At 42.7% G+C, this 20825-nt stretch overlaps 1 protein-coding gene across 4 annotated transcripts in view; it reads right to left on the reverse strand.

The window, feature by feature from the left end:
- Positions 1-106: 106 nt before the first annotated feature.
- Positions 107-20825, reverse strand: part of dennd1b (DENN/MADD domain containing 1B) — a 103925-nt gene continuing 83206 nt past the window's right edge. For 3 of the 4 annotated variants that reach the window (XM_070960247.1, XM_070960246.1, XM_070960245.1), the window contains 8 exons: positions 19299-19389; positions 18096-18136; positions 16757-16792; positions 16190-16246; positions 14599-14688; positions 6412-6497; positions 5818-6037; positions 107-5365 (listed from right to left, as the gene is read on the reverse strand). In XM_070960247.1, coding sequence (XP_070816348.1) covers positions 4541-5365; positions 5818-6037; positions 6412-6497; positions 14599-14688; positions 16190-16246; positions 16757-16792; positions 18096-18136; positions 19299-19389 — 1446 coding nt within the window. In that variant the 3' untranslated portion in view covers positions 107-4540. Of the gene's footprint in view, positions 5366-5817; positions 6038-6411; positions 6498-14598; positions 14689-16189; positions 16247-16756; positions 16793-18095; positions 18137-19290; positions 19390-20825 lie in introns of those variants that run through there. The other variant, XM_070960248.1, reaches the window with a different exon arrangement.

The following is a 20825-nucleotide window of genomic DNA, read 5'->3' on the forward strand; positions in this document are numbered from 1 at the left end:
ACCAGCAGTCTCCTTGCATGTGCTGTGTGAACCGTGAACACGCAATATACCATCCCGGCTGTGGTTTTGTCAAAATTTTGTTCCAGAAAATGAGTCCAGAGATGCATAAGCATGAAACAGTATAATTTATTTTCAGTTCACAGTGCATACATTATGTGCAGTTGTACCAAGTTACTCATAAAGAGACATTAGGTGACCTCAGTTGTTCAGGACAGTTTTTTTCTCTGCAATGAGAACATGCAAGTGAGCACAAGATCAGAAAGTCAGTATATGGCATACTGAAGAGTTAATCATCATTACAATGCCCCAAAAAGAAAAAAAGTTGCTAACAGTAACTTGTCCAATGTTATCACTGCAGTGAACACACACCTCGAATGTGTGGATAAGGGGAGGCGATGTTATATCTGTGTTATATTGAACCTGTGTTCTCGCTCCTTAGTACCTCAGTCAAAGCTGCTACATAATCTGTTGCCTCTCACTCACTTTCAATTTGTAATTTCTGGACAATTCTACTTCACTATTATTAGCAGAGTATAAGGTATCCTCAGTTATCACAAGCCTGCAGACATTGAAATGTAAATTCCCTGGCGATCACTTCTTCATTGTTGTACAATATTAGTGTAAACGGGAACAGAGACACTAAAGCTTTTTATATCACCCCTAACAGCAGCTGACAGCTCAAGTATTTCTCCCCACAAACCCCTACGGTTAGATTTACAGTAGCCAGTAACCAAAGTAGAAATGCTTCCTTCTACATAAAATGCAAGGCAGATGGCATTTAACTCCACAATACCCAACGCAAGGCAGAATGAGTTTACTGTACGAGATCCAATGTTATTTCCATCATCCTTGATTTGATGGAAGTGCTAAATACTGAAATAAGGTCACAATTTATATTAAAGGTACACATATTCAACATTAGCTGGTTGATTATTAGCACGCACATTAGTAGCATATTAGTTCTTAATTAGTCACTATAAAGCACTTATTAATGCCTCACTCACTCTGGGGGTTACTGAGGGGAAGGTCATTAAGATCGTAAGTCATGTATAACAACTTCCTCTCTATCAATAAACAGTAATTAGGAGGTTATTAAAGGAAAACTCGTAGTTAATGGCCTAGTATTGTAGAATATGGTCATGAAGAATAAGGTGTTACTAAGAAACAATAAGTTAATGGTGAATATATGTACCATAATATAAAGTGTTACCTGAATTGATAGTTAATACCAACAGAATCGACCACATCTGTAAAACTAAACAAAATCATAGTATACAACACATACAGGTACATACATGCAGATACAACAATACGCATTGTACCATGTACAAGCAACCGTCAGTCTCTACTTATTTTGATTTAAAGGTGTCAAATGCTGAATGTCAATGGCTACATGGGACGTTTGTTAATACTCTTTCTTCCAAAAATAAAATCTAAAACATTCAAATATTAGGTGTCATTTTTCTACACAATACAACACCAATCATATATATAGATTTATATATATTATCCATGTAAAATAAACTCAAGCCAGCAAAAATACACGTCTATTCAGTTGAAAATAATTTTTCATCAATACGAAATCAACTAGAGAAACTCCTCTGAGAAACATTTTTTCAACGTTAGCTCAGAATGAGTGTTCTGTTTTTGTTTTTTTAAAGAAGAGAGAAAACAAAAAAGCAAGAAAAAAAGAACAAGTAATCACCTATTAGTACAACCAAAGAAAGTACCTAATTTACAAAAAGTCAAATAACCCAGAGAAATTCAGAGATCCTCTCTTAAATACAGGCAGGAAGATTCCCACCGACCACCACAGCAAAGAGAAACACTGAGTCAGTCCAGCTGGACCGAAGCCGAAGCTCGAAAACAAAACGGCTATAAAAACAAAGCTAGAACCCGAGTTCATTTCAGGTCAGTTTCTACGGACCAAAACAGGTTTTGTGTCTGTTTATCATATAAATGCCATCATGTTCCTGATTTAAGGTGGTCTGAAAACATTGCATACGTCTCCGTTCTGTAATACTGTACCTTGTTGTGATTATCCTGGGTGGTACTCTCACTGCATAAGGCACACCATGCTCTCCATTCTGTCATCAGCAGCCACAGACACACCTCAGCTCACACACACTTAAATAGACTTTGATATTTACTTCTTTATTCAGGGACACGTGAGGCTTACTGCCACTACAAACTAATTCCACCGTGATTATTTTTCAAGTAGAACTGTGCATTATGATGTCATTACTCTTAACGACAACTGACCTTTTTGACAATTTGAAATATTTGCATAGTAAATATGTTTTTTAAAGTGTTTACAATGAATAAGGCCCGTGCAGAGTTTGTTCTGGAGACTGTTTTTTTTTTTTTCCTCCTTTTTGGGATTACTAAGACTGATTCCTGGGCTTTTAGAAGCACGCCAAAGACTTTATGAGCAAATCGTTAACGCAGAGCAGCACTCAAAAAGTGGAGAAATAGCTGCTATTAAACTGCCACACCGACTGGCGTCTGGCATAAATCATGAGAACAACGAACCATAAATGTAATAATCCCAACACAAGCACATGAAAAAGCTTTCTTCTTTTTTCTGGGTTTGTGGCGGCGCAGAGAACGATGGGAACCCACAATCTGTGGACTCGGGCGCGTCTCTCCACAGGAGAGCCTGTAATAGAAATACTTTTGTTTTGTCTGTACACGTTACATCCATGTAGATACTCTCTGAGGAGAACCGTATTGCTTCGTTACAGTACAATCATCAACCACTGCTTTACATTACAGTGTGACTCTCACTGAGAAGGACACAGGTTGCAGTTCTTCCTGTGAGCGCAGACAGGGGGACACAGACAGAAAGACGGACTGAGCTCTGTGATAAGTCTGGTGATACTCTATATTCCTCTTACCATGAAAGGACCAAAAACAAAGAATTCATCCTACTAACAGGTGATCTCTGGCTCAACATAGTCCCCAAAAAAAGCACCATTTACTCCTGTTTGATTAACGTTCGATTAAAAAAACTACATTTTATATTTTTCCAAATGAAACTATAGATTTTTTGACATTTTCAGTAGGAACAAATGGGCTTGGGGATGGGAACTCAAGTCTGAAACCCTCGAGAGACGGAGTATTGCGCATTGTTTCATGGGATTTGTTGACAATCAGAAAACCCAGAATATCACCAGCCTTATCCTTCAAGGTTCGCCTCGTCCACTCCAAACCACGTTAGCTCTGCAACGACTGGCCACCACCGTTAAGGTCGAGAGTGAAAGTTAAGATGCGCTGAAAAGACTAAAAGACGGAAGATTAGGAGGGACAACGTGAGGGGGAGAGTGGTAAAGAGGAGGACGTGGAGCATTGACACTGGCATTTAAAGATGAGCCACTTGAACATGTGACTGTATTAGCTTCTCTTCAGAGTGACAGAAGCGTCCTCTGAAGAAAGAGGAAAGAGACAAAGAGGTTTCTACACGCACATCTCGTTATCTGGAATGCAATTTAAAACAGCAGCTTAAAGCACGTCGTATACATATATATTAAGTACTGTGTTAATCCAGAGAAATACAGTGCTGCTAAAGATCTATTAACTGTTGCATTTAAGATCTGAGAGTCAGATCAGAGGTTTTGATTAAAAGTACCTGCTATGGTATCTACAGATTAAGACACCAGAGTATCAAAAAAACAAATCACATGTCCATTTAAGGCATGGTGATGAGAAAACATTGAACTTACACAGTGTATAATTAGTTTCAAAGGCCCGAGTGGACTCTGTGTCCGGAAAATCCTGTCTCACATCATTGTTTTGCTCAAATGGTTTTAGTGCCAGGTGGTCAAGACGGAGTACAATTTGTGTGAAATGTTTGGAACACAGTGAGTAAAAGACTGACATGAGGATGTCTTGAGGAGATGTCAACCCTTCTCAATCCTGAAAAAGACTTTTCTGAAGTCTTCTAAGTGAAGACGGAAAATTCCTCCATTATTACATTTTACCCAAAAGTGAAATTTGTGGGTCTTTTTTTTAAGGTATTACATTTTGAATGTTACAGGGTGGAAAATATGTGTTATCCACAAGTTTAGACGATGACGGACAGAAATACTACAATGAGCAGTAAGCACACTGCAAAACTCTCCTTCTTATCAAGTCTTTTCAGTTTGTAATTGAGTTTCTAAAGTTGGACTTTCTTAAAAGTTTTCTTAAAAGTGGAAAATCTCAATGCTAAGCTGTAAGGGTTGAGATATTCTTACTACACGGGTAGATTTTGAAGTTGATTTGAAGTTTTTAGGGCTCTATCTCACACAGAAATGTCTTTAAAGGATGGAGAGTTCTGCAGTGCACCAGTTCGCCTCTTCCTGTTTCCTGCTCTCTCTCTCTGTTTGCCTGTATGACATCAGATTTGTTCGGAACTGTTCCTGATAGCTCAGTGTTGAGATAAAAAAAGGTCAGACCAATCAAGTGCTCTGAGACTGCAGTTAATGGTAACAGAAGGATTAAAGTGAACAGATTTCAGTAGAACCCATGGCATTTTACAGACCCTGAGTCTGTGACGTCCCTACGACTCGTCTGTGGCTTTGCCGTGGACCTGCTGGTGACCGTTGTTGCAGTGAACCTGTGACAGCTGCAGGCTGGTGTGGAGGACTGAGCCGAGGCAACACATGGACTCAATCTCCTCAAGGAGGCCTTGATCTTGCACCACAGCTCCCCCTGAGCCTTTTCCCTGACCCAGACACAGGCCGAGGCCCAGGATCCCCTCCTTGGACACCTCTTTCTCCCACGGCACCTGCATAGCTGACTGCCTGTTCCTCGACGGGTTGGCCTGAACCTCCTGGTGACCCTTGCTGCCCTGCCTCTGGAGGGCCTTTTCCTGGTAGTGCCTCACTGTCTCCTTGGACAGCACCTTCCTCCTCAGAATGCTAGTGGAGGCAGTCTGGTTCTGGGCCTGAGGAGGCTCTGTGCTGGCTTGGGGGTCTGAGATGGTCCGAAACCGGCCAGCAGGAACGGGAGAATAGTCCGCTGAAGAACTGCAGGTGTGAGATGGTGGCGTAAGTGGAACTCTAGGGGACATGGAGGGCGAGTAGGAGAAACGGTCTCCTGGTTGTCGCCCTGGAGGTAGAGGGTGAGGGTCAGAGTTGGGGTGATGTGACTTGGAGACGTCAGCGTTCTTGGCTGGAGCTGCAGCTGTGGTGACGGGCGCTGCAGGAGCTGTCGTCGGGTTCTTGGACACCTTCAGGCTGCTCTTGTTGGGCTGTCTGCGTGGGGACGGGGGAAGGTGTTTCCCGTGGACCGCGCTGTCATCCTGGCCCATGTTCCAGCCGCCCTGATCCCCGCCGCCACTCTCATCTGCAGGTTTAGATTCACTGGAAGTTGTGGGCTTGCTCTGGAGCAGAAGAAACAAGGAATTAGAATAAAACATATACTTTTATGATAAGAACAATATCTGCCCTGCTGAAACCTGCTGCACTAATTTTCAGTTATGAGGCCATTTGAAGCTCTTAGTTTCAGTGAGATGAACTTAAACTTCACAGATGTAACGGATTAGCATTTCAGCACACACTTTTCTAGATGAACCTAAACCCTACATGTAAATCATCCATAAAACCTGATGGCGATTCAACTATTTCATCATCCTCTAATAGCTCTAGTCGAAAAGAAAACGTGTAATTACATCCATATTTGAAGCTAATAAGAGACACTGAGAAGCAGATAAACTGTAATGAGAGTATCTGTACCACAAAACACAAACTGTCTCTGTTCTCTCTGCCCTCTTTCCAAAAGTCCTGAACCTGTAAATAATTAAAGCCCTTCTCATAATGTCACTGTCTTTCGTACCGGGGCCTTGTAGTCTAAATCTTCCATGGACCTGAAGAAGTCCAGGCTCTTGGCAGCGCTGAGTTTGCCTTGCTCCACTGTTGTGGTGTTCAGAGAGTCCAAGATTTCCTCCAGCAGGTTCATCTGGCCTGACTGGGAGTCCATGTCCAGCTCAAGTGAGTAGGAATCATCGCTGTCCTCGGTGTAAGAAGGGACATCCCCGCTGTCCTCTGAGGAGATCCTGCAGAGAGTTAAACAGTGTTTCATGTACTGTACTGTTTCTATTGTGGGAATTTAAAAAAGTAATATTTAACATATGTCATGAATTACTGTGAATATCACAGTGATAACCTGAAAGTCACAGTGGCTATGACTGACATTTCTGTCAAGTAATGCTGTGACTGAACATGTCCACTTGGGGGCAGTATTATCATGAGTAAAAACATTGCTTGAAGAGGCAACTTTGAACATGTTGTCAACTTTTTCTTAATTAAAAGAATCGAACAGCCAGCAAAAGTTCTCATATCTTAACACGTGACACATATTCTTGAAACCACATGAAAATGTCTTTATTGACAAAATGAGGAATCAGGTCATAAAAGAACAAGTCCTTACTTGCTTGCACTGTCCAGCTCATCATCATCGAGCCCGTATCCCAGATCTCGAGGGCCCATGCTCATGGGAGACTTGTTGAAGTTATGCTGTTAATGAGAAAACAGAAAGTGGATGTACTTAGATGCAAAGAGTAACATGATAAAAACAATAAAAGTGGACCCGGGGGGTCTCTCTAAACATGGAGTCTAGGCAGAATATAATGTTCTGCTGAGGTGCAGCTTTTCAGAAAACGACGACTGAGAGCGCGATGGAGACAAGATGCGGGCCTGTGTCTGGTGGGTCCCCATAAGACTGGAGTACTGGCTTGTTTTAATGAGCCTGGACCCTTAGGGTTGAGACTAAATTTGTCAAATTTGGGTCTAGGGATAAAAATCTTTAAGATCCCCTGCAGTGTTTCATCAAACCCAGCATTATATACGAACTACAAGCTACTCATGCACTGTGAGTTAAGACGTGGGGACCTACATGAATCATTTGCATTGTGTGCTCCAGTGCACGTGATCGTGTTTGTCATTGAGTGTTGAGTGATCAGTGTGTACTGTAGTTGTCTGACACAGTGGGTTTAATAAGCCACCTGTGTACCATATTTAATGGGCGGGTTAAAGAAGAGACAGAAGCTTCACAGAGCAGGGCAGGACTCTCCCCATGGGAGCCCGAAATCTGCCCCAGGCCACTTATTAACATGCCTTCCACTACGACGCACATGTTCCTCTCTCACTTCATGTGCATGTTCGCTTATGTTAACACGATGCCACTTTCCAATTTACCCTGTTTGCATTTCGTCTATTTACCTTTTCACACATTGCTGCACACCTTCTTTGTTTATTTTTGTTAAAATCTCAAATTGTCCTTCATTCTCTGTTTTTTGTACACACATGCACTCATGGGGTACGGTTAACATGCTAGCACTGCTAATAACTGATGTGCGTTAGCATTAGGGGGCAGTGCGACGTTTTCACTGTTTTTTTTTTTGTTTTTTGTTGTCTTTTACACCACCTTAGCTCCACCTCTCTAATTTCTCTGCACTGAGAAAAAGGTCCTTTAAATCCTAAAGATGAGCAGAGCATGGGGGGTGTTTAAGAAGTGAAGAGAGTGGTGTTTGGGCTTGAGTTGTGGTTGTAATAAAACACAAAGGTGAAGAACAGTAAGAAACACTAATGATGAAAGGCAAAAAAAACCAAAACAACACAAGACCAAAAAAAGGAAGGAGGAAGGCAGTGAATGAAAAAAGGAAGGAAGGAAATGCTAAGAGGCGAGGAAAGATTCCTCAAAACCCCAAAGAATGATGGGAATTGGGGGGAGGGGGGTCCGTACTGGAACAATGAACCAAGCCGTTCCTGATTAGTGGACGCAGTGCCAGCCAGACAGGCGGAATGTAACGTGTGGCTGGCCTGGCCTCATTTAGGGCCTGTGTTCGGCCAGGGAAGTCACACACTCACATATACACACTCGGTCACATACGCACCCTATTACAAAAAAACACAAAGAGTTAAAGTGCCATTTTCTCCATAAAAGTCAGCGGAGGAGATGTGTGCAGTAGCCACTTAAGCCTCTCAGCCATCGGGCTAAACACGAACACATGTGGTGGCACTGCTGATTGGCCAAGCCTCTCCCCTTCCATGGTAGCTTGGAGCTATAATGAAAGAGATTTCAGAGGGGCTCAGGCCTGGGATCCCTAAACAGCCTTTAATGGATTCCTGTGTCAGGGCAGTAAATCTGGGGCCAGGCCGACATGCCAGCCAGCCACAGCGGGCCGGCAGAGCGGAGATGCACCTGTGAGACACTTGGGGAGGGTGAGGTTCAGACAGAAACACACAAACGCTGCAAACACGCGCTGTATGTTCATGGTGCGCGCAGTTATTTAGACCATGCATTTGTGCAAGAGGGCTGTGTTTAGGGGAGCGGGGCCTCTCTCTGCGTCTAGGTGTTTATTAAAGCAAGGTGAACCCAAACACAACCAGACACAGGTCATGAAGCCTGGCCCTCTGATCTCTGTTACAGCTTTGGTGCCGTCTACGAAAGGAAGTTCCATAGGGAGCAGTAAATGGATGGTACCTCACTTCACGGCTTTATCAATTTGTCATTCCCTCTCTTCACTGTGACCCTTTAGTGCAGCAGTTAAGATGAAACTATTTACTACAACCGAGCATTTTACGATAGAAGCGCCAAATTTGGCGCAGGAGTGGGTTTATCACAGTCTTTTATGATGGCCGACACATTGCATTCATTTTACAGGTAATGTGAGATACAAAGTGTGCTTTCCTTAGTTACTCGAACATAATATTCTCAAAAACTGCCAAAACCAAGAACAGCAGTTAAATCCAAGATCTAAAATTAGATGGTCTGTGTGTCAATGTAAAAAACAACAACAAAAATATACTCCTCAAATTTAGACATTCACAACGAGATATTCTCAATGCGTGCTGAAGCCGTGACAGCTCTCTGCCGCCATCCCGTACCTCCCCGGGCCTGACAGGACAGTGGAAAGCACAAAATAGCAGAACAACAGATTATCATCCTGCTCCTTCATTAGCTTCTCGCTGTCGGCTAATGGGAAGCTGAAAGGTGAAAATGAAAAAGTGCCTTCCTGTCTCCCATTTTCTCCCTCCATCACTCTGCCGTCACAGGCAGATGTCACAGTTTGTCTGTCTGGCTCTCGCTTGCCTTCCTCTCCAACACATCGCCACAAGTGAGACTCTACAGAACGCGGCGAGCGACAGTCAGGAGGAGACAGAGCAGAGGAACATGAGTCATGAAAATAATAAAGACGGTCAGGCCATTTCAGTGAAACTGCTGTCGGTTAATCCAGTCTTTTGGAAGAGGGAGAAAATCCTCTTGTGCTCCTTAAATCAAGGATAAGATTTGACATCTGAGCCTCTCTTGTTCAGGGTACTCACTTAGCTGACTTAACTTACTCGGGAGGGAACCACTTCTTAATTATTTTTATGTTACTTTATAATTATTTGCTTTGATCCGAGTTCCAGAGTACCTGGCGAAAGAAGTAAAAGAATCACGATTTCCTCAGATTTGGGCTTCAGACACTAAAAGCAGCACATCCACTCCCGTCCTCAGCATCATCATGAACAAGCCTTTACAGTCGTGGATTGTGAGCAAATGAGGGTAGAATTGTAAAGATGACTAACTTATCCTTTCCACTGACCCTGCATACCCTGGGATTCCTAATGTAATAAGCAAAGGTATGAAAGGAGCCTATAAAAAAAAAAAAAAAAAAAAAATCTTCAGATTTGATAGAACAAATTACATTTCATTTCTGCGGTTATGAGGGGAAAATAGTCATCACCATTCATTTTAGTTGCTGCATTTGGAGAAACAAACTTTCCCCTCCTCTTCCCTTCCTTCCCCGCATGACCGGTTATGCGGAACAACTATGCCTCTCTGTGACAGGGCCAAACGCTAGCGGACTTTAATAGCCAGTCTTACATTATACATTTCATATGGTATTTCTGAGTGGGCACTGATCTCACAGCTTGGCACTGTATGTAAAGAAATGCCGGTAAAATGCAAACAAACCTTGGGGAGAGGCAGAGCCGCTGCAGAAGTACGGCCAAGTCTGTGTCTGCCTGTTTAAGAGCTGCTCACTCGAAAAGGGGGGGGGGGGGGGGGGACAGCGTTTGAGGCAAGATCCACTACTCGTCTGTCCAACTGGCTGTTGCTGAAAGCCCGCTTCCCTTTCGTTTAAAACAGGAGCCGTATAAAAGAAGGAAAATGTGCATTATTCTCATTCTGTTACACTAAGCTAAACTCATCCAGTAAAATCACCAGGTGTCTTTCTGTGGATGGGCGCAGTGCAGTACTTTGAGGGTGCCAGGAGATGGCACTTTGGTTTCAGCGAGGAAGCCAGCTGGGTCTCTGAAGTGGGGAGAAGTGGAGACTACAAACGCACTCAAATAACCATGTAAACACATGCACGCACACACGCACACAGCTATAGACAGAGCCACTGCACTTAAAGTTCATTGTAATGCATCTTAACTCCTTATCTAACAATATTTACCCGCAATATTAATCTTACAGTGAGCACTATGAGCATATCTGAGCTATTTTCCGTTCACAATTATATCAAAACTTTAATTATTATGAATTATAACACACAGGCACAGTATGCTCTATAGTCCACACTACATGAATATGCTTTAAAATAAGCTATTAGCTATTCAGTTTACCCAGAAAGTCTTGCCTTAGCATATTGTTCATATTATAGCGTTTTCAATCATGTACTCAACACAAAGCACACATACGTAATCGTTCATGAGCAATACTTCACATTAAGTGTTGCTGTATTAAAAATACAGTATTAGTAGAAGCATCTTTGAGCTCAGAGACATATGATCGTCCTTCATCCTGAAATCATAACCACTCAAATGTACGCTTTCCCCTGTTATCACACACACACTTCACAAGTCATGTGTACAGTGTACATATGTGTCCACTGGCCATGAACACATGAGCTGTCCCCCATTGATGGAGCATACAAACACATCCACCCATGCAAAGATACATGCATGCACACGCGCACACGCACGCATGCGCACACACACACACACACACACACACACACACACACACACACACACACACACACACACACACACACACACACACACACACACACACACACACACACACACACACACACACACACACACACACACACACACACACACACACACTGCAGAACCCATGTTCCTGCTCTACATCTTTGTTAGCTCCCCGTTTCCCCTCCACCTTGAGCTGTGTGGTGTCTTCCGGGCTGGCATCTCTTCTGCCTCACCAGGTGAAGAGTCCAGAGCCTGGGGCTGAGCCCGGCCACAAGCCTGCTGGCTGTCATTGTCCATAACACTGTCCCAACCTCTACTCTCCTCTGCTCTCTTAACAGCTGTCATTCTGTTATCTCCAACCTGAGGCAAACTGCTAAATGCATGCATGTTCGTGTAGATACAGTACACACACTCAACGACATACACATGGACAAAACGGCTGAGGCACAGACATACTTTCTATTAGCAGATGCTTACAGCAAAATACCACATAAAACATGCACACACACGCACACACACAGAGCAGATACACAAAATCTTAAACAGACTTTCAAAAACAGACGTGGCATTCACACACAAAACCACACAGGAGCCAGAACAATGGCTGTTGTTTGTTGAATCAGACAAGAAGTCAGCAGTCCAACGCAGCCTTGTTTTTGTCAAACGAAAGGATTACTCCTACATTCTTAATCAACAGGCTCACCAAACACAACAAATCACCCACATCGCCAGATACAGCTGAAACATGTACGCAAATGACAGCAGAACTTTCACTTTGCTGCACGGGTTGGCTGATCAAATGGAATATGAATTTCATAACTCTGATTATTTTGCTATGATTAATTAAAAGGAGCTACTCCAGGATCATTCATTTCGTTTTCAAGGACAGACATTGAGGGGTTTGCAAAAGAAAACGGTGAATGATAAAAATGCATCAGGCTTTTTCTTTCAGGCAGGACGGATGGAATGTCTTTAATCAGATCGCATTTTTGGAGCGTCGGATGGCAACGTGTTTCTGAATTCATGAGGCAGGTGAATGAGCCTTTGTTGGTCACTTGGTCAGAGGTATGGACATGTGGAAAGGACGCAGGGAGTAGGCTTTGGAGTATATATATTGTAGCTAAGGACGCAATGCAAAAGATTTCGTGCATGTCGCACCAAGTCTTTCAGGAAAATCCACATAAATATCTTAAGTTTATTGTAAATGAAGCCAGGAAACGGTTTCCTTTCATTTTCTATTGATGAATGCTGCTCAATAAGCAGGACCATTGCACTAGCTTCAAAATACACTCAGCCGCTAGTTTATCAGATACACAACAGCAGCTAAAACTACTGCAGTGTAATTTCTGAAGGTTTTTTTGTGGCGCTGTGTTGAATACTTTATACTGAGGTGTGTTGAGAGAATGAGAGGAGGCCAAAGCACTGCTAAAGGTGTCTGTGTGTGGGCATGAACGGTGGGGGAGGTATACAGGTACGTTTTTTTAATTTAGATTTTTTCATTCAACTTAACCTTTATTTAACCAGGTTAGTCCCCCTGAGAGTAATTCCTCATGCAAAGAACACCTGGTCAAGACCGCTGTGGGCAGCGCACAGTATCAAGACTTCACAGGAAGCAATGTAAGAAAAATAAGAAAACATAAAAGAAAAAACGTAGAAGGGTGAGATATGGAGAGATAAGGTGAGCAGGGACAAAAGATATGTTTTCTTACAAATATTCTTTTGAACTGCACCTGAAATGTGAATATGGTGTGCTTTAAGAGTCAGGTGGAGGTGAGTAAACGGCTAGCATCGAGTGTGGCCACCTAAGAGGAAAAATTCCACGAGAAACCTAAAAAGAGCCTTTATTTCATTATGTACTTGCCAAATGTTTTCCCCGTGGTATCTCACAAACAGAAAAAACCTTCTTACTGAACTGAACATGAAAAAACTTTTTGTGTAAGAATTTCTTTTTACAGCTTCCATTTTGAGTTTCTAAGTAATGTCCTTTAATATGTGCATGTGAAGACATAAGCTAATGTGACTGTGGTGGAAAAAAAACAACAAAACACTGGAAAAATTTCCAGCACAATCTCCCTCTAAATTTTGTTGAGTTTCAATCTTTCAGGGGTTACTGCACACTGAGAGGCCATAAATAATCAAGGCTTTCTTGGCTTCTCAATTTTCAGTCTTAGTTTCAGGCGTCTTTAATGTGTGGGACTCCGGGTCATACAGTAATATACCTGGGCGGTGTCAAGGAGGTCAGAGAAAGAGAAGAATGGGAAGAGCATTGTGGATAATATATAAACACAAACACACAGACCCTTTGCTGTGGGACATGCTACCCTGTGTCCTGTGTGTCCCTCCTCCAGTGGTCTCCAGGGACCCGTTACTGTGGCAATGAACACGCCTCAATGGCAGGGACAGGGGTGTGAGCATGTGTGTATCCTGACTACGGTGTGTGCGCGTTTGCGGGTGTGTATGCACATTAATTGCATGTTAACTGTTAATCTGTGTGTGTGTGTGTGTGTGTGTGTGTGTGTGTGTGTGTGTGTGTGTGTGTGTGTGTGTGTGTGTGTGTGTGTGTGTGTGTGTGTGTGTGTGTGTCGGGTTGGCCTCGTCTTTGTGTGTGCACTAGCTGGGGGGGAGGGTGTCCGAGGAGGCCTTTAGAAAAGCCCTAATTGCCGTTCCTCTCCTCTCCCCGGCCGTCACACCTTCCTCTGCGCTAAGACTTTCCAGCCTCATCACACACACAGGAAACGCAACGCTAATTAGAGACAGCACAGCCTCTCCTAATCACGCTCTTGCATGACTGTTACCAAAATGCAAGTGTGTACATTGCAGGCATGTTTTATTTTGTGTGTGTGTTTCTTCAGACACAATTTGGAGTCCACTTGCCTCTATTCGTTTAGCATTAAGAGGTGGAAAAGCTCCAGCAGAGAGTACAGAGGTATAGATACGAGGTGGGAGATATAACTAACCCCGAGGCTGTGTGCATGTGTTTAATACCGTACATAAGTGTGATATTTTAATTACATGAAACTAAACGTCCTGTGCCAAAAAAATACGAGCACATTTTCATTGACACTATACGAGCGTGTCTTAGAATCTTCTAACTCTCTCGATAAATTTATTGATGAATGTGTGTTTTGTGAGTGTGCATGTGCTTGCACATTGTATGCCAGCTCTGCACACAACAAAGAAAAAAAAAGTCCATCCACTTATGGCGCACAAGCAAATTCTTCAGAGGAAATGCTGACCAGCAGATGAGTTGCTTCTACTGTCCGTGCTGTTCGGAGAAAAATACCGAATGTACAACATGAGTGCGTTGAAAGAAAAAAAAAATGCTTATCGTTACGTTTGGCATCTTGACAAACTACGGTGCTTCCAAGAGCTGTTACGAGAGAGAGAGAGTGAGGGGAGAAAGAGAGAGAGGCAAGGGTGGGAATAGAAGGGGAAAGAAAGATGAGGGGATGGAGAGAGGAAGAGAGAAAGAAATGAGGACAAAAAGTGGACAGACAGAGTGCTGAAGTGGACGACTGAATCCATGTGGGTCAAGTGAAAACTGAGCTCTGGAATGATCAGTCAGTGTGCATGCAGTTAACTCATTCACTGATGTGCATCTGTGTGTGCGTGTGTGTCGGTGTCATACCCGTCTCATCTTCTGCAGTCTCCTTGGAGACAGGCTCTTGGTGCTGGTGGGAGACCCTGCACACACTGTCATCCCCTCTTCTTCTTCTTCCTGAGAGAGAAGCCATGAATGTAAATCTGATGATCGTGTGTAGTAGAAGTTAACTAAACTGACTAAAATACGTATCGGTCGGAGAATGATGCACGTTTGCGTTCACAAACCATCCAACGTCTCTCTCCTTCATTTCAGTTCATCCATTTCACATGAAAGAAGAGATTACTGATCTAAAACAAAGACGCTCTTTGCCCAGTTTACTTTTCTCAGTGACATTTTCAAAAGTCAAAGTCTGATGATATTCTTTTTTTTCTTACTGCCAAAAAACCCCATGAAATGATTTATTGATCCTACCGACAAGATCTAAAGCCTGATGCTGTTTATTCGGTGAGCCACGTTGCAGCATTTGGTGACATATTCCTTCGTTATGGCCTACAAAGGCACTGAAGTTTACCAGAGTCAATCCCACACACACCTTCCTGTTAGTGTAAACACTCCAAAACCAAACCAAACCTTCTTGTGTTTGAGCAACATTTGCTGAAAACTGCAGTGGCCAGCTGTTGACAAAGAGGTGAACCTCACATCCTCGCTTGTGAACGACTGAGCCTTTCCCAGGATGCCGCTTTCATACCCAATCATGATACTATCACCTGTTGCCAATGAATTGTTTACCTGTGGAATGATCCAAACAGGTACATTTTCAGTAGAAAGGAAAAGGTTTGTGTCTCATGGACATGGCACTGTGGTTAGAAAGCCCTGAGAGAAGAACTGAGGTACTGCTGGTTTTGATCTTTTTATGGGATTGTTTGGCAAGATATACAAAATATAGACAAGGTAACCACATCTGACACGCTTGTGCATTGAGGTCTGTGGCTGCAAGACACATGAATACAATGCCAATTAAGAGTGATCCTGAGAAACTTCAATTAATCCATTTGTGCATTCGTAAATTCATTTATGAGCACACATGAAATCTGTTTAACGTCAAAATTAAACAGATTTCAACACCTCTGTTGCCTCCGCTCTGTGTGTGTGCGTGTGTGTGTGTGTGTGTGTGTGTGTGTGTGTGTGTGTGTGTGTGTGTGTGCATACACATGGCAGAGCATTGCGTACTCCTCTTGTTCATCATCAGTGCCCTCTCTCCTCAGTTTCCCACTGACAGATCAAACTGCTATTGCCTTATCAAATCCATCAGGCTTATGGAAACATACACCTCGTTACATTAGCTTTGAGGAAATCACAGACTCACTGATGAAATATGCAGACAATAAAAGAGAAAGAGGGTCCGGGGCTCGGATGACATGACAGGCCATAGCCAGAGGGGCGTTGGTTAAAAATGTACAGCCCTGAACAAAGCGCTAAGCAAGCTTCAACAGTCATTAAAGGCCTCTGCGTCAGAATCACACTCTCCATGTAAAGCAGCCATCCTGTCTGTTTCTATGAGGGGTGTGTGTGTCTATCTCTGTGCCTCAGAACAGAATTATGCGCGCGAGTGTGTGTACGCATGCTGCTACGAGTGTGCACGTGTGTCAGAGGTGTGAAGGTCCGTGCTGCTCACCCTTGCTTTAAGTCTGCCCTTAATGTCCCGGATGCCCCTCTTGGCATGACTCTTGGCCTAGGGAGGAAAAACAACACACACACACACACACACACACACACACACACACACACACACACACACACACACACACACACACACACACACACGCACACACACACAGATTACTAATCAAAACATGTTGCATTAACATTCTGCTCTGGTTTCATGTAACATCAAGAAATGCTTTGATCCCTGTGGCAAAAACACGGAGACAAAAGGCTGGATAAGAGAAGCCTCGCACACTAACAGGAGGCGATAACATGAAAGGGCACCCTGACCACCTATTGTACAGAACATAACGACGTGGTGCTGCTCATCAAACATGGACTCGTCAGTGCTCCCGTTCCTTCCACCGCCAATTCCAAAACACACAAGTTTTTAAACTAATCTGTTGTGCCTTCCACAGACGGGTTCATTTTCACAGAATAACCTGCAAGAGGTCTACTTCAGTGGCATTTTCAGGACGCGGCATTTCAATATTGAAGAAAACATTAAGCTTCACTGCAGCTTTGCAGAGGAGCGTACCTTTGTCACAGCTGTGTTGAAGAGCGCTCCTCCTCTCTGTAATAGACACAGAAAACGATTAGTCAGCTGCTTCCACACATATACTCCACACACATTTATTTTTCATATTAAATATTCAAATACGCACAAGCGCACGTCTATACAATAACATGATGACTATCTTCTTTTACTGCAATCATAAAGCGATCGTATGATTGAGCACAAGCTTATGTGAAATAAAGACATGTCACACTGTGCTGTACAGTAACCTTATTAATAAACTCAGAATTATTTTTACCATATCACAGTAGCTGACTTATTTTCAATATCAAAACATCAGCGAAACTCCCTCTGCAGCTGTAAATCGTATTGTAATACAACGTCAGTATATCAGCGGTGACACTACATAAAGTATCATATTGCTGAGCCATGATAAACTGCATGATTCACAGCATTCAGGAGGTTTTTTTTTAGAAGCGGCCTTAAAGTGATGGAAGGGACTGCGTGTGATTGATTTCTGCTTTGAGTTCTGCAGACTGACATTATGGCACCCAATAGCTCTCTGTGCGTGTCTTCTTTTCTCTCTCCGAGGTTGCTGCATCTCTTGTTTGGCGTCTCACTCTGTTTCTCTGTTTGGTCTTTCGAGTAAGCACAAAGCGTTGGCTAAATGGCGAAACCGAGTAAATGGCAGACGGCGTTTCAGAAGTCGGCAGAGGGAGAGGAGTAGAGGGGCCGAGGTGAAGGCCCCTCTTATAGATCCCTGTCAGTCAGGAAATGTGAACTTTAACAAACCTTTGAAGAGCACTCTAGAGAACTAATTCAGCCTTAGCTGACGGCATGGGGAGAGAGGGAGGGTGAGGAAGAGATACTCAGCGAAGAAAGGGGGGGGGCAGGGAGACCGGGGGGGGGGCTGTGACAGAGATGAGAAGGGGGAGAGAGGAAGATAAAGAGAGATAGATAGTGGGGGAGAAAGAGAGGAGGAAAGAGACAGGAGATGAAGAAGGAGGGAGGGATCTATGTTCTTGGGTCGGTTCAGCGGAGTAACGCCTGTGTTTGCTGCCAGATCAACATGTCATGTCGGAGGACGTCTTGTCACGTCAAATCACTTCTGTCTCCCTCCCTGTCTGTCTCCACTGTCCTGCTGCACGCGCCGCTTCACACACCAAACTGCGCTCGCGCTGGATCTGTACGTTCAGGCAGCCCCTTCATTCCAAAGGCAGCGGCAGGACTTCAAACACTGAGTCGTGTCAATCACACTTTCAATTAAATAGAACTCGAGAATAATATGAGCGAAACGTTAAAAAAAACACGCCATAGATAAAAGCATTTAGGTATGATATGCAGGCCACTCTGTGAATACCTTTACAGTGTGCATCCATTGCTGGTAAGACCTTGAATTACCTGGAGGGATATATAAAACACAGGAAATATGAATTAATCATTTTGCACTCGAGAGCATTGTATTAACATAGTTAAGCAAAGGTAACTATGTATTTTATACTGTGACATGTTTTAAATTGTAGACAAAACCTTTTCTATATTAAACAGGTCAAACATAGTGTCAGTGCATCAGGTACTGTGGCTGATTAAAAAGGGTAAAATAGAAATAAATTCAACATTATTTGCTTTCTTCTTTTGCCCCTTTTGGCATATAATAAAAATTTGGTGCTGAATCTAGAATTACCATTAGTAAGTGAATAGATTGGATTGCATGGTTGGTTGTTTTATAGTGGGTATTTTTCTGTGGTATCCAGGGTTTTGCAGATGACAGTATGGGTTCGGCTAAGGATTAGAATTGATAAGCTCAATAATATGAAGATTTAGCTACAACATCTGGAGGGCATTTTTTTCTTGTCCTGTAAATACGAATCAGCAGAGTTTCACGTGTAATAATGCTCAATCCTGCCAAAGCTTCATTACTGTAATTCTTTCGTCAATCTTCTTTTGCCACATTCAATCCGATCAACAAGTACCCTTTGTTATCACTTCCAATAAGATTTTTACAAAAATATGACACTCGAGATGCACGTCAAACATGAAAAAAAGAAGTAATTCCCCATGCTATTTTAAAATAGCTAAGAGGCACTAAGGCAGAATTCGAAGCAAACTGTCACATTGTCATTGTTTATCAAGAATAATTAAAAACATTTCTTCTAAAAAATTTAAAGTTCATTAATGCAGCAGTACTTAAAGCACTTCATGTGGTCACAGGTGTGTTCATGAGAAATTTTACAACACTCTTTAAACTTGACTCAAACAATAAGTAGGACCAGAAATGCTTTGACATTAAAATGTTATTAAAATATAAACAAGATGCCTGCAGTATCCTGTATAAATTACAGTCTTTTTAATCAGCTTATCAGTGTTTTAGAAGACTTTTTGGGCGGTGGAAGGCCCAAATACGTGCCTTTTCTTTTAATTATGAGAACTTTAAAGGTTTCTCCTTATTCTGTTCGCTGCTTTCATGTCTTACTAAAGCATGATAACTACTGCCTGCTGCATGAAATACAGCAAAAAATATATATAATGTGGCTGATTGATAGACAGGTCTAGCACTACTCACTTCCACAGAAGCCCCCTTCTGTGATCTCTTCTTCAAACACGTCAGAGAAGCCGCGGCCTGCGTTCAATTTGGCCAGCCGTCCGTCGATGAACTACAACCATAAATTACAACGTGCTTATTAAAGAAAGGGGTTGGTGGGAGGGGGGGAGGGTAGACACACTTAAACAGATACACATACACTTACACACAGATTCAAACACTCAGGCCACAGTGGGGTGTTATTAATCCTACCTGACAGAAACTACATCCCAAGATTAGGTGGGTTGCAGGTAATAGGGATTTGGTAATGTGGAGCAGGTGAGGGATTAGGGCAGCAGACTACATGCCCCACACTGTCTGAGACATGAGGAAGTTTCATTTCCTCCCTTTGTACCATGGAGCGCATAAAACTCCATCTCATAAACATGGACCGAACAGCCAAGACAGCTCCACATTTCAAGTCACATAAATATGTTACGCAAGTGATCACACACATACATTGACACGCACGCACACGTACCTCAACACTTGTGATTAAGACAATAAGAAACAGCAGCATTCTTTAGACATTAAAGCATGAGAAATAATCTTGTGGGTTTTTACAGGCCATGACCAAATAAAAGCAGAGATGCGAGGTGAAGGAAAAGGAAAAAAACTAAATGATGTCAACAATGGTTTTAAACACATTTCTTATCATTTTGGCCATTTATGTATACAGCAAGAGCTTCAGTGTCTCCTCTGAGCGCTTTACAGGCCTGTTACCTTATGTGACTGACCGCTGTACTGATGTTGTATTGAAGTTTTTGTATCTGTCTAAATGTTGAGTGTGAAGAACATGTCATGTGAATGTAGATCACTCAGTCACACACATGGTGCACTGTTTTCCATTAGCTAAATCCAACCACATTGACCCCCAAGTTGCTGTTAGTTTCCTGTGCAATCACTTATAATATCAGCAAATCTCTGCGTGGAAACAATACGCTGCAGTGAAATCCTTGGGCAAATTTTGGCAAGTTTCTGGTGTAAAAATAAATAAATAAGGCAAGCAGCTGCAATACAGTACTTTTCTTTCATTGTCAAGATGTGGAGCCAAGGTCTGCTCAAGTCCTGAAAAACTTTCTACTAGTTTGTCTTTTTTTGTAAACCTTTTTGTTCAAACTTAAACCAGAACTCCTCTTTAAAAGATAGGAAAGGTAGGAGGGCAAAGCAGCTAACAATCAGTAATGGTGCCATTCAAAAATAACTAGTAAAAACCAAAGCATTTGGATTTAAAGCTAAAATGTATTTTGAATGATGGCTGCATTAATTAACAATCAACACCTCCTACCTTTAAAGCACTCTTTTGCATTTGTAAGAACAACAACAGATCATTTTATCTGTAGCGAGCCCACTCCCACCACTGCAAGTGTATCCAAAGTGTGACAACAGTGTAGGTTGTTTTAGGGTGCGTGTCCTCAGGGACAGCCTGCTAACTAGCGACCGACACGACCACCCGCTCCTCTGGTCAGAAGAGCTGGAAACTCATCATTAGATCATTTTAATGAGAGG

Source organism: Chaetodon trifascialis, chromosome 4 (assembly GCF_039877785.1).
Source record: "Chaetodon trifascialis isolate fChaTrf1 chromosome 4, fChaTrf1.hap1, whole genome shotgun sequence".
Taxonomy (NCBI): Eukaryota; Metazoa; Chordata; class Actinopteri; order Chaetodontiformes; family Chaetodontidae; genus Chaetodon; species Chaetodon trifascialis.